This window comes from Episyrphus balteatus, chromosome 3 (assembly GCF_945859705.1).
Source record: "Episyrphus balteatus chromosome 3, idEpiBalt1.1, whole genome shotgun sequence".
Taxonomy (NCBI): domain Eukaryota; kingdom Metazoa; phylum Arthropoda; class Insecta; order Diptera; family Syrphidae; genus Episyrphus; species Episyrphus balteatus.
The window spans coordinates 89,133,763-89,150,113 of record NC_079136.1 but is presented as its reverse complement, the minus strand read 5'-3'; the positions used below and the strand labels follow the sequence as shown (position 1 = coordinate 89,150,113).

General features: G+C 29.1%; 1 protein-coding gene across 4 annotated transcripts in view; it reads left to right on the top strand.

Moving 5' to 3' along the window:
• LOC129916544 (protein eva-1-like) overlaps window positions 1-16,351 on the top strand; it is a 220,163-nt gene that overhangs the window by 43,457 nt on the left and 160,355 nt on the right. For all 4 annotated transcript variants that reach the window (XR_008772494.1, XM_055996549.1, XM_055996550.1 and 1 more), the window contains one exon: window positions 44-423. Coding sequence is in view for 3 of the 4 variants with exons in the window: in XM_055996549.1 (XP_055852524.1) it covers window positions 279-423 (145 nt within the window). In the remaining variant the exon portion in view is untranslated. The remainder of the gene's footprint in view (window positions 1-43; window positions 424-16,351) is intronic.

Genomic DNA, 16,351 nt, shown 5'->3' with positions numbered 1-16,351 from the left:
TAAAATATAAAACTAAAACATATTTATATATTTTTCTTTGCAGATATACATACTTCAAAATAATGTTAATAAAAGTGAGAAACAAAGAGCAACAATTACAATAGATTCCATTTATATAAATGTATCTTAACAAAATAAAAACTACGAGTGAGAATGTTCGACTGTGATCCATAGTTAAAGGACCAACGCACACAAAGTGCTTATTGAAATAAATATCCGGATTCCTTGTGCTATACTATTATACACAAACACGCCAGCCAACAAAAAGTCATAATAAAATGACAGGATTCTATGAAGAAACAACACCTACAACGCCCCGAAGGAGTCGTATTTCAATCACACAATGGTCCATAATTTGGTTACTTTTAACTTGCCTCTTGAGTCCTGTACTGCCGGAGGTCATTTACCGAGTGGATCCATTAGGTAAATATATATATCTTGTTTCTTTTATTTTTCGATTCTATACGTACATAGGTATAATGTTTATCATTTGAGACTTTTTACATAAGACTATAGTAGTTACTAGTTACAAACATTTCTAAGCGCATGTCATTAGTTTTTTTTGAATATTGTTTTCAAGAAGCTGGTTAAATAGTTTTCCGTGTTGTAGAATTGCATTAAAATGGTGTAACTCCTACTAAGGAAGGAATGATGTGGGTGTAAGCTTCTATCTATGTAACCAGTTCAGTATAAAGGGTCTTTTTCTCATTTGATATTATATATTTCTTCATCGTGGTTAGCTTGCTCGTTTGCCAGAAACGCCATCATTGCAAAAATGTGGTTACTAAAAGATAAAAGAGGGAGAAAAAAAAAATAGAAAACACAAAAAAGTAAAACAGTCGAATAATGAAGTCGGATGTAGGTTACCAGGATATCGTTCCCAAATGGACCATTGATAGAAGATGGATAAACCTAAACCGAACAAAGCTAAAACTCCTGGCATTATGTATCCGGCTCCGCTACGTCCTGTTTGACTGCATTGAAAGAAAATGATGAGATACCCTCTCATTCTCAACGTCATTCTAATGCTTCATCCTGATGATCCTGATCCATCTATTCATTTGTCCCCCTCTAAAACCCCTACTTTTAGCTCCCATCAATGCAAAGAAAGTAGAAAGAAACATAGCAGCAGATGAATGAAATAATAACAAATTATAAAAGTGTTGCAAAAGAAGAAACCAAGGAAGAGTAGGAAATTAAGACAAAAGTATCCTGTTCGTGATGGGGAGTGGCAGCAGCCTAGCCCCAGGGCAAATGAACTAACTTACGAAAAAGAAACAGGAGCTGACTCGGGAAATTATTTTTAATTAAGTTGACCTGAACAGGCAGGCACACGACCAACGACGACGACGAGGACGATAACGAAAACGATGACGACGAAGGCAACGACGAAGACTGTGATGACGACCGACAACGACGACGGTGTTGGAGTTCGAATTATCTAACTGCTGCTCCTTGTCCATGGATTATCCTTATTCCCTTGTCTGATTTTATTCTGCTTATAGTCAAGTCAAATGTATCTATGTTTAGAGATAGGAAATGTGTCAGTTCTTCTGTCTGTGGCAAGATTTTTCTATACTACGTTGAAATACATATTTTTTTTAAGCAAAAAAAAAAACGAAATTATTTTCCATTTACCATCTGAGATCCGGTTGAAGTGAAAAGGATTTAAAGGAATGGTAGAGAACCATTAGTCTTTTGACCGAATAACGCCTTTTTGGGCAACGCAGGAGCTTTTTTTTTTTTTGTATTTATTATTTACGTGAGAATGAGAAATGAACAGGGCGAGAAGTATAAAAGAAAGAAAAAAAAAATATAAGAATGTTGACGGAATAGGAAATCAGATGTGGTTTTGCTTCCACGTGGAAAAAAAGGATCAACAAAAATGTAAAAAAAATGCTGCAGGGAAACATTTGAAAAAATAAATTAATTAATTAGCCAAATTAAAAGATTTAAGTTGTAGGTAGGTATATTAAATTAAAATATATGTACCTACCATGTTGAATTAAAATATGAATACAAATATAAAGGTAAAGGCACACAGGCAAGGTATACGATACAGCGGTACAAGTAGAACGTTATACATAACCCTGTAGCGATATATGTTTATAAAAGCAAACGTTTTCCTCAAAATAAATGAGTTTGATTATCTCAAAAACAGCTCGATTCCAACGAAAAATTTGGTACAAAAAATTTGTTCTAGCTTCAATATTAAAATTCACAAAAATTTTCAAAAAAAAAAAATGTTTTTGGGTTTTAAGAAAAATTTCAACAATTTTTTTTTTTTTCAAAAATCAAAAACGGATGAGTGAATTTCGTTGAAACTTCGTTTTTTGTGTCAATTAATATTTTTTTGTAATGGCATACCTACCAAATTTTTGAAAATACTTATAGGTACAAAAAAAAACAATTTCTTAAAAAAAAAACGGCTCCAACGATTTAAAAAAAAAAAAAAATTAATTCTTTTTTATACAAGAAATGAAATGGCATACTTTGTGCGTCTTGAGATCAAACCTATCTGAGAAGATATTTTCGTATCTTCAAACCATTATTTACATTATTTTTATATTATCTTTTAAGTTTTCATATTATTAAATTTCTTAAAAAAAATATTTTATGAACTGTTAACATGCTTTGATACGCCAAGCAACTTTTAACATAAGCGCAAGTAGGTGCAACTCAGTCGTGCATTTTATTTGATTAAATTTTATCAAACCAATGATTTCACAAATAAAAATTTCTTCATTACAATTTTAAAAGCCACTTTCTACATTTCGGGGCGTATACTTTTCATTGTTTTCAAAGAAAAGCCATTCTTTATAAGCGAGCTATTAGTTAGGTATATATTGTATGCATTAGTTAGTAAAATAATAGTGCTAAAATTCATATATTTTGTAAATCTAGTTGTAAAGATTGTAGAGACAGACAGAAATTTTAACATATAATTTGAATATAAAAAAATGTTACTCATACGCCACAGTGGCCCACTAATAGTGAATAAAATATAATCATTATTTTGTACATTTTTCTTAATCGGTATAAATAGCAAAAAATATCGCTAGACTTACCATCATCGTTATACCAGTTGATAGTTATATTTTCTTAAAGGTAGCCAGAGAAACTTCAAATTAAAGCTTTAAATAATCAGGATTTTTAGAAATTTTACTAGGGTAGAAAAAGGTAAAAAAAGGGTAATATTTTTTGCAACTGAAAAAAATTGCATTAAACAAAAATTTTATTGTAAAGGTATAACTAAAACGGCCACTTTTTGCAAAAAGTCAAAAAGTGAAAATTTTCAAACGCATTTTGTGACAGTTTTTCCGACCACAAAATTAAAAACAATGATGCAGAAAGCTTAGTTTTTGGTTTCAAAAACAATTTTTGTAGTTTTTTCCAGAAACAAATAGCGCTAGAAAGAAATAAAATTTTTTTATTTATGTAAATTTCCCACTTTTTCACTTTTAAGGTCATTGTAGTTAAAACTTAACTGAAAAAAAATTTTCATTAAAAAAAATATTTCTTGCAAATAAAAAAATGTCTGCATTGAAAAAAAAATATTCAATGCAAAATGTGTGCATTAAATATTTTTTTTTGTCGAATTTCTTTTAATTTTGGCTATTTGGCCATACATTAGCAATTTCAACTATAATATCGAACCTAATAGTCAATAGTTGAACCTAATAGTCAAAATTGTAAGAAATTCGATGAATATTAAAAAAAAATATTTAATGCACATATTTTCCTTTGTTTTTTTCTTTTTTCAATGCAGAAAGTTTTTTTATTTGCAATTAATTTTTTACTTGCTAGGGCCTAAATGGATATAGATAAGATGATTTCTTTATTTCTATAAATTGTATTTACATTAATTTTACAAGTTTAAAAATCTGTAAAGCATGGCTTTTTTGCCGTCTGCCTGAATGACAACTTTATACTAAAATGAACATTTAAAAAATTTAATAAGTTACAATTCTAATTAGAAATTTTCGTTTAAAATTCTGTTTCTATAAGTTAGTGCTATTTTGCAAAATTGGTACAATATGGGTACATTTATTTGATCAAGATATTGTCTCGTACGCTCTTCGGATAGGAAATCACTTCCAAAAATACATCTCCTTGTTTCTCGCAGCACAGGACATCTACCGATAAAATGATAAATATCTTCTCTTTCTCCCATATTGCACATTTCGCACAATATGGGCAAATCATCACGGTGGGGGATGTAGTTGAGGCTGAGGAGCTCACCTCGTAATCTGAACATCATTGATATTTGATCCGTCGTGTAATCATCACTGAAGTAATTCTTTTCTTTGAGGTTGTGGTCTAGCTTACTGTATATCAACCTGTAGATGGATTCTTCCGCTTCCGTTGAGAACTTCAGTCTCAATCTTTCATCTATCACAGAAATTAGTTGATACAAGGATGCTTTCCAACTTGAGTTCCCACTCGGGCATCCAAGATCTATATTACACTCTTCAGCTAACTCCAACCACTTTTGAAACCAACCAGATCTACTATTTATAGCTTGCAGTGCTGCTCTTTTTGGGAGACGTTCATCTGTCAATTCAAGGACATTACATATGTAGTCAACTTGCAATTTTAAGGTTTTGATAAATAGAGGAGAGATACCAGTTTCTAGCATTATCATGTAATTTGGTGCATTATGTGGTAGCCGAAATATCCTTTTAATAAATGGATATATAGATTTGCTTTAAACTTGGTACACATGATTTTTACGTAATTCCCTAGAGCCGTTTTTAATATCTCCTTTTTAACGCCGTATTGCATATCTCCCATATAAAGTTTTCGAGGTATTGCAATTTTTAAGGAAACGACTCTAACGATTTAGATTAAATTTAGTGTGACAATCTTATTAAATATTCACAGACAGGTATTTCTTATCATTTTGAAGTGTATTTGTAATTTTTTTTTTTTAAATTAAAAAAAAAAAAAAATTACCTATAAAATTTAATTTTTTTAACTTTATTTATTTTTTTCTCGAAACATAATAAAATCATAAACTGCAATAGATAAGATATCGATACTTTGAACCACGTGCGACCCAGTCGTGCATTTTATTTCTTTATACAAAATATTTTTATTTGCAATAAAAATTTTGTTTTCAATACAAATATTTTTCAGTTGCAAGAACAAATTTTTTTTATGCAACAAATATTTTTCAGTTGCGTTACAAAATTTTTTTTTAATGCAAATTTTTTTCAGTGGCAATAAATATTTTTTTTAAATTTCAAATGCATTTTTTTTTTTTTTTTCAATTGATATTTTAAAACTCTGATATGAACGTTTAAAAGTCAAAATGTTTAAACTATGTAGATGTTTAGGAAATATTTGAATTGACTCTTTGATATAACTTCTTTTTTAGAAAAATTCATATTTTCCTACATATTTCAATTACAATCTTAAAAAAAAATATTTGAATTTCTTTTTCGGGAGCTAGCATACTAGACCAGTGCCGATGCCTTCAAAAACATTAAAAAGTACAAAAAAATCATAGGAGGATGAAACCCATTGCAAAAGGAGGTGAATATGATGAAAATTAAAGGAAAAATAAATTACGGGCGAGCCGAGTTCGGGAAGTGGGTGGGTTGAGTTTTTAATGGTAAAAAATGGTAGGGTAGAAGGGGGAGCATTTGCCAATGGGGTACCTTTGCCAGTCCAGGTTTTTTTCCAAACCAACAGAATATTAAATACCGAAAAATCATTTTCTGTTGCACATTTATGATTGAAAACTTTGCACAAAGTTTGACAGCTTTTGGCTGGACACGAAATAAATTAGACGCTTGTGTTAGTTTTTTAATGTTGAGAACCAAAATATGAAGGTACATAACCGTCGTAAATTGTAGGTATTTGTCGTGTTAAATAACTTTTTGATACAAATATCTTTTCAAAATTATGTGTACTATGCTGTGTAGAAGCGATTTTTTTACTGTTTAACTTATAAAAAAGTTATAGGTAAATTTTTGAAAGATTAGCTTGTGGGGTGCATTTGCCATTCGTTTTTGGGTAGGTTTTGCTCTGGCAAATGCACCCCATGGGGTACATTTGCCAGAAGTAAGCTTCCTCAAAAGAGGATGGCAGAATCCTTTAAAATCAGTCCCTTCTTCGTATTTTCAGCTAAAAAGAAGTTTTGTTTATGATTATTGGTTTTATTTGTATTAACTTTGATATTAAGGTAACTGGCAATCCCTCCCCACCCCCGTGGGAAAGCCTCCCACCTGGGGAGGATTTGCCACATCGCTTTTCATTTTTTAGAATAAATTATTAAAAATAGAAATAATTAATATATCAAGATGAAAAAAATATTTAAGTGAAGATAATAAAGTCAATAATAATATCAGATATAAAAAAATTAAAAGAAACGTAAAAACTTTGCGTTAAGTCAATTTTCCTAAATCCTGGCAAATCCTCCCCCTTCTACCCTATATCTCGATTTCCGGCAAAACTACAAATCCTATAGAAAAAAGTTATATGGCAAAGTTGTTGGTAATAAAAAGATCTACAACTTTTCTATCAACAATTTTTTCACATAACCTCAAAATTTATGTGAAAAATTAAAAAAACCGAGTTTTTGGTTTTTTATTTTTATCTTTTTCAAAAACAAAAATTTTTCTACGAAATTTGGTGAAAACTTACCTTATTATGTCCCAAATACACTGTAATTTATTTGATATAAAATATTAATTTGTTCACCTTATTTTGACTTAATGCCAAAAAAACACCCTAATTTTCAATCGAAAATTCACGTGTCAAAATATCAGCTTTTTTCAAAAAGTCGGTGAGCATTTCGTTCGTTGAAATGTCTATTTTCTGATGGTGTAAAAAAATTTTACATTAGTATTCTATAGAACATGTTCTAGTAAAATTCAAAAAATGAAAAAAGCTTGAATTCGAAAAAAAATTTTTATCATTGTTTACAATTTTGGCCTATTTATTCAAATTTACACTTTAATTACTCAAAAAACGTAGGATTTCATGTAATATTGATTAATGTCACGTTTTTTGAGTAATTTAAGTGTAAATTTTAATAAATAGTCTTAAATTTTAAATAATCATAAAAAAAATTTCGAATTCAAGCTTTTTGCTTTTACCGAGAACATGTTCTATGGTATACTAATGTAAATTTTTGTTTACACTATTGGAAAGTAGAGATTTTAACGAACAAAATATCCACCGATTTTTTGAAAAAAGCTAATATTTTGACACGTGAATTTTCGATTGAAAATTAGGGTGTTTTTTGGTATTAAGTAAAAAAAAAGGTTAAAAAATAAATACTTTAAACCAAATAAATTACAGTGTATTTGGGATATAATAAGGTAAGTTTTCACCAAATTTCGTAGAAAAATTTTTGTTTTTGAAAACGATAACAATAAAAAACCAAAAACTCGGTTTTTGGAATTTTTCACATAAATTTTGAGGTTATGTGAAAAAATTGTTGATACAAAAGTTGTAGATCTTTTTATTACCTACAACTTTGTCATACAACTTTTTTCTATATAATAGGACTTGTAGTTTTGCCGGAAATCGAGATATACCATTTTTTACCATTAAAAACTCAACCCAACCACTTCCCGAACTCGGCTCGCCCGTAATTTATTTTTCCTTTAATTTTCATCATATTCACCTCCTTTTGCAATGGGTTTCATTCTACTATGATTTTTTTTGGTTTCAAAAATTATCGACCGTGGTCTATACATACAAGGGGTTGTTGAACAAAGTCATTTTCAAATATAAATATTTTTTTAAATCCTTATCAAACTGTTGAAAAAAAATGTTCGTAAGAAAATCTTAGTTCGTTCCTGGGCGTCATTTTGCACCAAAATAACCAATTTGTAACTTATCGACACACGAAATTATTAATGATATAAAGACTTTTACATATCGTTTGAATTTTATTGCATTATTAAAGCTAAAATATACGTTAATGATTTATTATTACTTACGTGTGCCTTAAAATATTTATGAATAACACATAACTAAGCTAAACGGAGGATTAGGTAGACTCTATAGAACTATTCCGAGAATTCGAATACTCATATCTATGTATGTACCTACTTCTATTAAAATTTGAATAATTAATAGTTCACTTTTCCAAAAATGGAATGTTTAGTCGTATTGACATGAAATAATCGTTTTAAGATTAAATTATTCAGTTCTGACTTTATGCTAATAAGCAGCTTATCAATATCGACATGTTGAAATTAAATTCATAAATTTTGAAAACTAATTTCGATTAATTCTAATTATAGTTTGAAAAAATATATTCTCCTTATAAACCTAATGCTTTTTGTACTATTTTCACACTAAACGTGTTTTTTTTCAGTTTTATTTAGTTAATATAGGACTAAATGTATCGTTATTAGGTATCAGAAGAGGTTTGTGTATAGCTTTCATACTTGCAGGGCAATATAAAGTTATTAGGTACTATTTTTCAGAGTTGGGAAATAATGATTTCTTTTTGTAATTAATTACAGATTTCATTTCAATTACATGTAATTAGTAATTGAACTTTTTTCAATTACAATTACAGGTAATTGTAATTGAAAAAAAACATACTTCCATTACTTGTAATTGTAATCGAAAAAGTTCAATTACTATACAGATGTAATTGAAAAAAGTAATGGATTCGAAAGTAATTGAAATGAAAAACAGTTTTAATTACATTTTTCTGTAATTGATTACTTAAATTGTAATTCATTACATGTTTCTATTAATTACACTGGCCAAAAATTTTTAATTTTTTTTTTATTTTGCTCATAGATTTATATAAAATTTTATGAATTTGGAATTTGGGTTCACAATTCCCAAAATTCGCATTGGTTTTCTTCCAGCAGTTGAAATACTTAATTTTTCACATTTGGGGACATGTTCATTCGTGTTTTTTAAGTTTCTTGTTTTTTAGGCGTTTATACAAATTTTCCAGAAAAATTTATATCAAACCTAAAGTATTTGGGCTCAGTAAGCTTAAAATTAGCATTGGTTTCATTTCTAAGAGCTCTAATTTTGGAGATATATTTTGATTTTTCACATTTTGAGGGAGTTTTTATATTTTTGCTTTTTTTCACATACGTTTTTAAGTTGTATGCAAAAATTTTTATCAAATGTAATGTATTTCGGTTCAGTTACTAAAATTGAAAAAAAATTGTCAATTTGTATGCATTTTTATTTTTGAATACCTAATAATAAAAAAAAACTTCATTTAGTTTGAAATGATTGACAACGGTCTGGAATATTTTTGTGTGTTGGGTTCTGTTATACTATTTTTATTAAATAAATAAAATGCATTCCATTGCAAAAACTACGTAATTTATTTTCAACATAAACAAAAAATAAAACACTGTTTCCTCAATAAAGAACAAACACAATTCAACAAAACATGCTCTGAACATTGATGTCAAGATAAATTTTGGTTTGGAATAAAAAAGATACAAATAACAAAAAAGTTACAGTTATTTTCAAAAATTGTATTTAATACTCTAGTTTCGCCTCCTCTAGAGCATATCGTCGCCCGAGTATTTTTTTTTGTCGCAAACGCCAAAATGCACTTTTTTGAACTGGATATGTAGTAATATGCTTAAGAATGTGCTCTTTTCGCTTCTGTTGTCTGATTTTTCTTATCGTGTACCGTTACTGAGATGATAAATTTTCATGTAGTCATATATTCACAAAATAAGCATCACACTAGTATTGATTTGTCGTAAAAAATGAGTTTTCTTACGACAAACTCATTTTGAATGAAAACCAAGATAATTTGAAAACCAAAACAAATAAGAGAGTTTTGAAAATAAAAATAATAATAAGATATACATATCTCACAAAAAATTCTATAATAAATTGGAAAAACTTCTTCGCTGTGTTTTTTAAGTAACGAAAACCTTAAAATGCGCTTTTCCAGAATTCCAAAATTGACCATTAAGAAAAAACAATTCTCGGGCGACGCGCGACGATATGACAATTTGGAGTCGTCATTTCATACCAGAATTAAGTTTTGAAGGTCTTGTAAAATATTCTTCGAATCTTCTTTCAGTGCAATTTTGTATTGATCTTCAGCACTTACCAGGAGCGTGTTTTAGAGCTTACTACCTCAATTACATTTACTACATCGCAGCAACCTCAAAAATCATTAGTGGAGTCCGTTCGGGAAATATTTGTAATTGTATAAATAGTGCAAATGTGCGAAAAATTGCTTCGAAAAGTCCAACAGGCCGCCGCAATTAATGTTTAAAGTCATTGATGTAGCTGATGTAAACAATGAAGTAAGCTCTGAAATAGGCCCCAAGTAGTAAGTAATAACCTCTTGAAATATTTTGAAGTTACTCTAACACTATTCATGGAATCTTATGACAAAATTGATTAATTTCGTACCATTTACAAGTTATCTCGTAAAATGTAATTGAAAAAAACATAACATTAATTACATTTTCGTGTAGTGATTACTTAAAAAAGTAATCATTACTGTTTTTTTGATAATTACTTTTGTTTTTAATTACATAAAAGTAATTGAATTACAAGTAATCGACAATTTTCAATTACATGTAATGGGTAATTGAATACTTTCAATTACCCATTACATGTAATTGAAAAAAATGTTGCACATTTCCATTACATGTAATTGTAATTAAAAAATTTTCGAATCATTACTTCCCAACTCTGCTATTTTTAATTCTTTTTCTATGAAGGTGATGGATACAAAAAAGATTAACAAGATACTAATTGTTTCATAGTCAAACATAGGGCACTTTTTTAAGTATTTGTTTTTTAATAAAAGTTAAAGGACACAAAAGAATCATAGGTATACTATTTCTGTTGAAAAACAAAACTTCAAAACAATTTAGAAATCAGATTAATCTAATACTGTAATCCTATCTTGCTTAAAAATATCATTCTTCTTCTGTCTTATTTTTTAAATAAAAATAAAAAAAGTGAAACGAAAATAGAATAGGTAATAACTCAATTCAATAATCCATTAGAAACAACACTTTTGAAATTTTCATAATTTTATGTGCAAGAAGTTTGTACGTAATATTTTACCCATCAAACTTTTTTTTTTTAGTTTAAGAAAAAAAAAAAAAATTGGTCTTTCTAAACATCATTATCAATTTTTTTACCCCAGTTTATTTCTTTTTGCAATTTGTCAAGTGGTATATACAATATACATATATAAGAGTTTGTATATATTTTTACTTAGTTGAATAAAAAACGCCCAAAACAAAGTAATCCTTGGTTGTTTTTTTTTTTTTTTTTTTTTTAAGAAAATCACTTTCCTCAGGACTCATCCCTAAAATGAGAATTATTCTACATTTTTAGATCTTATTTGATTTAAGCGTGGCAATGCCATCGCCTCTTTATATATTATATAAATATCCAAAGTTTACTCCCAGGAGGAGACCGAGAGTTTGTTCTATGTCTGCTTGGTGAAACAAGAACAAATTTAAATAATAATCAGATTCGTACAGCTGGTGTCCCTTGATACTGTGTATAGTGAACTCCTCTAGGACAATGTCCTGTTCTGAGTTCATTGCGACTGTTTCTTTTTTTGGTAGGTATTAGGTATGTACTTCATTTAATTTTAATTTTGGACGACTGCCAGAAAATTAAATTTCACGCGCGGATCTAGACTTATTGTACAAAGTTATATTTTATCGCTGGGAAGTTTTTTCTTTAGAAACAAATATGATTTTTTAGTAATTTATTTGAAGTTTTTCATTTTCAAACACTTTCTTTATGTTGATTTTCTGGTATCTTCTACATTCAGGAAGTCGTTTAGCGTTTTCTAATTTTTTTTGCGAACTGATGTCAACCTTATTTCCACAGTGCATTTTTAGTGTTTGGGTAAATCAAATGTTAAGGCTTTCTTAGTAATGTATTTTTAAAGAGAACTTGGTTTCCCTTATTCAACTATTCTCTCTTGAGTATAAGCCGGAAAAGCGTAATTAACAAAATGTTTGAACATTATGTTTATTAATTTTGATTTTAAAGAAAATACTCTTATTTCCACTTCCCTCTCTCCCCCCCTCTTCCATCACATCTGCGTATGTTGAAAGAATGATGACAACTTTGAATGTAAATTTATTTTCCCTTGTTTTTCTTCAACTTAAAGATGAAATTGTTAGATTAGTATAATATCTTGTGGTCCTATATTTTGTCCTATACTTTGAACAAGAAAAAAAGGTTTATCTATAGAGAATGATGTCATCGTGTCCTCGGAAAAAATGTGCAATAACATTCACTTCTGGGAATGAAATTAACCTTCAAAAAGATCTTTTGATTATATTTTTATTTACCGTCGTTTTTGTTTATCATTTCTTAACAACATTGATTTTTCAATAAAAATAACTTTGAGTCTCTCTTGTTTAATCACTTTTTTCGAAATAAAATAGTTTCGTATTCCGAAGAAGCTCATTTTTTTGTATTTATTGTTTTAATTTAATCAAAACTAAGAAAATGATATAAAAAAACATCTCTTCAAATAGTTTTGACCACCAAACAGGGTATACCATAAAGTTTTTTTTATAACAAAGAAATCATTCCAAAAAATTAAAAATTAAGTAAGCCAATAAAAAGGAAATATTAATCGACACATAAAACAACCACAAAATTTACTCTTTCGTTTCCAAAAATTGGATTTATCCAAAAATAACTGAATTTTTTTTCAAAAATTCAAAACTTATTTCTTTTTTGAAAATTTTCCTTAATTTTAAAATTAGTTATTAGAACGTTTCTTACAAAAATGTATGTCGTTTAAGAGAAAGTCAGACATTTGGAAACCAGTTTAAATGCCGTTTCCGCTAACAACTGTGCAAAACATATTTCTTTTATATTAAAAGTAGGATTTTGCTTGCCACAGTTCATGTATTTTGTTTATCAAAAATTTTAAAACCGTTTATGAGGAAAACAACATTTTCCATTTTGGTTTATAACTTTTACATTTGTAAAGATAATTGAATGAAATAAATTCTATTATTAGCTATTTTTATTGACCTTTCCATGTTTGAACAGGTGTAACTTCTGCAGTTATCCATATAATCAACCAAAATTGATTAATAAAAAAAAATTTTAAGAAAATCCGTCTATTAGTTTAAGCTGCACTTACAAGGCGAACTGATAAGCCGATGACCAAACGACGGACGGTATGACTTGCCTATTTCTAATTGAAAGCCAAAAACCACTGCAAGTTTCATTTACTTAAGTATATAGAGTTGAGTATAGTTTCTAAGTTTCGAAGAAAGAACCATTACTGACTGAGAGATTGTCTTAATTATGAAGTTATTTGCGACTAGAATTTTGTTTTTTAACTAACAGTTTGTAATTTTCACTTAAACAAGGACAAGGACTCTTATTAAAAATTTTTCTAAAACGTAAGTAACGTAAACGTAACAACCTGCCAAATCGGATATCATAAACAACGTTACTGATACATGTACTAACACTAATTTAACTGAACTAAATCTACGAATAGAACTAAATTAAATCTCTGCTTTTTTGTCTTTCCGTTAAAAAGTCTTTAATATTTATCAAATTCGGCTAAATTTTGCTAAAGATCCTTTAAAGTTTTGTTTTTAAATAGTTTTTAAGAGTGCACCGAAAAATGAAACTATATTGTTCAAGGGCTTGCAAACCTTATTTTAAACACCGTTTCTGTTAATTGTTTGAGATTTTTTTGAATACCTTTGCAGGTGTCTTCCTTTCTGCTTATTTTTCTCTCAAGTATAGTTATGTAGCTATAGCTATACGAGTATATTGAAAATCACCTAATTTCATTAAGCAGTTTTATCACAGTTCAATGAAATCTAATCTCCAGCATATAATTTTTTTTTCCTCCCATCTTATAATTGCTTTTTCTTTTACCTTGTCGTTTATTCTTCTTTCGGTGTCATTTACTTTGTCAATTAATCTATGCTCCCTATTCAAAGAGATTATTTGTCAAGTAAGGAATCTTCAATACATTCCCTATAAGATTCTTCAAACACTAGAGTAACTATACTCTCAAAACTTTTTCAATTACTTAATGGTGCACTATTTCTATCTTTCTGTTTTTACTCATGTTACCTTTCAACACTCTTCTTGTGCAGAGGAAAACAAAAAACAAAAACAAAAAGAAAATAACTTCTCTTGATCACCATAATACTCAGACAATGATATTCATCTCGATGATTAATCGTATTCTGTTAAGAACAAACGGCTTTTACTAACTCCTTAGATTTTTCTTCTTTTCTTTTCACAATTACACACACACACACATACACACGCATATGAGAGAAATCTATCTTGTCCTTTCATTTGGAAAAAGGACACATAGCGTGATGGATAAAAGTCTTTTATGTGAAAAGAACTAAATTCCGGTTTTGTTTTTGTAATGTTTCAGATTCTATACCTACTAGGTAAGGTGTAGGTATGCAAATTGATTTCCATCATTATAGGCTTTAGGTCACTTTTTTTTTATAGAGGTGTTAACCACCTCATCGTTGTCGATAGTCCCCCACTACAACTCCTCATACGGGTTTTATTCAAAAAACATCAAAAGAAAGAAGAAAACAAATGATAACCTATTTTTAGTTTCATCCGCAAGATACAAAGGGAATAAACTTCATTCACACTTTGCTCATCAATCTTCCGAATGGAAGTGTGTAAGTAGGGATGTGGATTCATGAGCAAGGACAAAGCTTTCTCTGTTATAAATATATACTATACCACTGGCGGAACCGCCCTGTTTTTAGAGAGAAGTTCAAAAACAACGCGTTAAGCCTTTTGGCTTTGGGGCAAAAAACATAAATGAAAAAGGTGGGCGGGGTATGTATATGGAGGATGTAAAATGACTTCACATTTTGAGAATGATTACGTGCGATGTGTTGCATCTTCTCGCAGGATATAAATCGTCAGGATTTCAGAACCCTGAACCATACCACCCATCTATCGCATTCACACAATGCAGAGCAATAGTGGAAGTGTTTTTTTGTTATTTTTGTTTAAATAAGTTTATGTAGAAACACAGTGAAAGCTTGGATGGATTTAATCAAATCGTAAAAGCATTTGCATGTCTTTCATGATCGAGGCTTTCAAGGATGAAATAAAATATACTCTCACACTTACACAAACACACACATACAAATATCCTATACTAAGTGCGCACATCCGGAAATAAAAAGTGATTCCGGATATGAACTAACAGTGACATGTGTCGAAATGATTCATCTTCCACTGATTGCACACTTAAATATGGGAGGTGGCGGTAGGCACTGTGAGAAAACATTATACTGTGAGGGTAGCGATAAGGATATAAAAACATATAAAGTATGATAGATGTAACAGAAGTAGATAGTAGATATTTTGGTGTCAAACTACTGCTTTCTTAATATGATGGTAACATTAATCTTATCGTAGCTGGTACAGGTTCAATGATGCATGTTAACCAAGTTCTAGGTAGGTAGGTATACCTGGTACCTGTAAATGTTCTCAAGTTCATTCGAGCTTGAATGTTAAGTGAAGAAAGTTTGTTTACTTGAGGCTTTGTGTGATTCTGGAAGCAAAATAAAGTTTCCTTGAAGTTGATCCCACTTGACTTATGAACTTATGTTTGTAAATTAGCTTTTATGAAATTGTTAATTTCCTATTTCATATGAAACTCTGAAAGTGCATTTATGCTATTTAAACTTTTTTGAAAAAATCAAAACCTTAACCCATATAATGTATGTAGATTAATGAAAACAAAAATGAAAGCATTTCTTATAAAAACTCTTAAAGCGTTTTATTAAATAAAAAAAAAAAAATATTTGACAAAAGTTTTTGAATTATTAAAATTTATAAATTCGTTTGAATTACCTATTATGAAACAGTTTTTATATTTCTATAGAAGAGAAACGTTGTTTTTAAGGGAGAAAAGAAATTAATCAATCATTGGTACAGTTCTGGCTAATATCTACAATGTTGAAAATATCTTATAGATACACTGAGACAAAAAAAAAAAGCACTGAGGTGAAAAATGTGTTTTTCAAATATAATCTATTTTGATCTTGCAATTTTGAACTTGGAAGCTAAAATGAAATGCTATTACTACACTGACTTCTAAAATAAACTTCTTCAAAATAAAATTGAAACAACGTAAGAAATTTTTTTTTATTTTTGTCGGACTTCAGCTTTTGTTGTATTTTAAAGTATTTTGGTAAAGCATTCGCCTAGTAACCCAAGAGTTGTAGGTTAGATCCCCAGCGGCTGCCTTTTTTTTTTTTTTTTTTTTTTTTTAATACATTGATGCTTTTTTTTAAGTTGAAACAACTTTGATTTAAAGATATTTTGCAACGGTAAACCACTTTAAACAAACGATGTTCTACTTTGATTT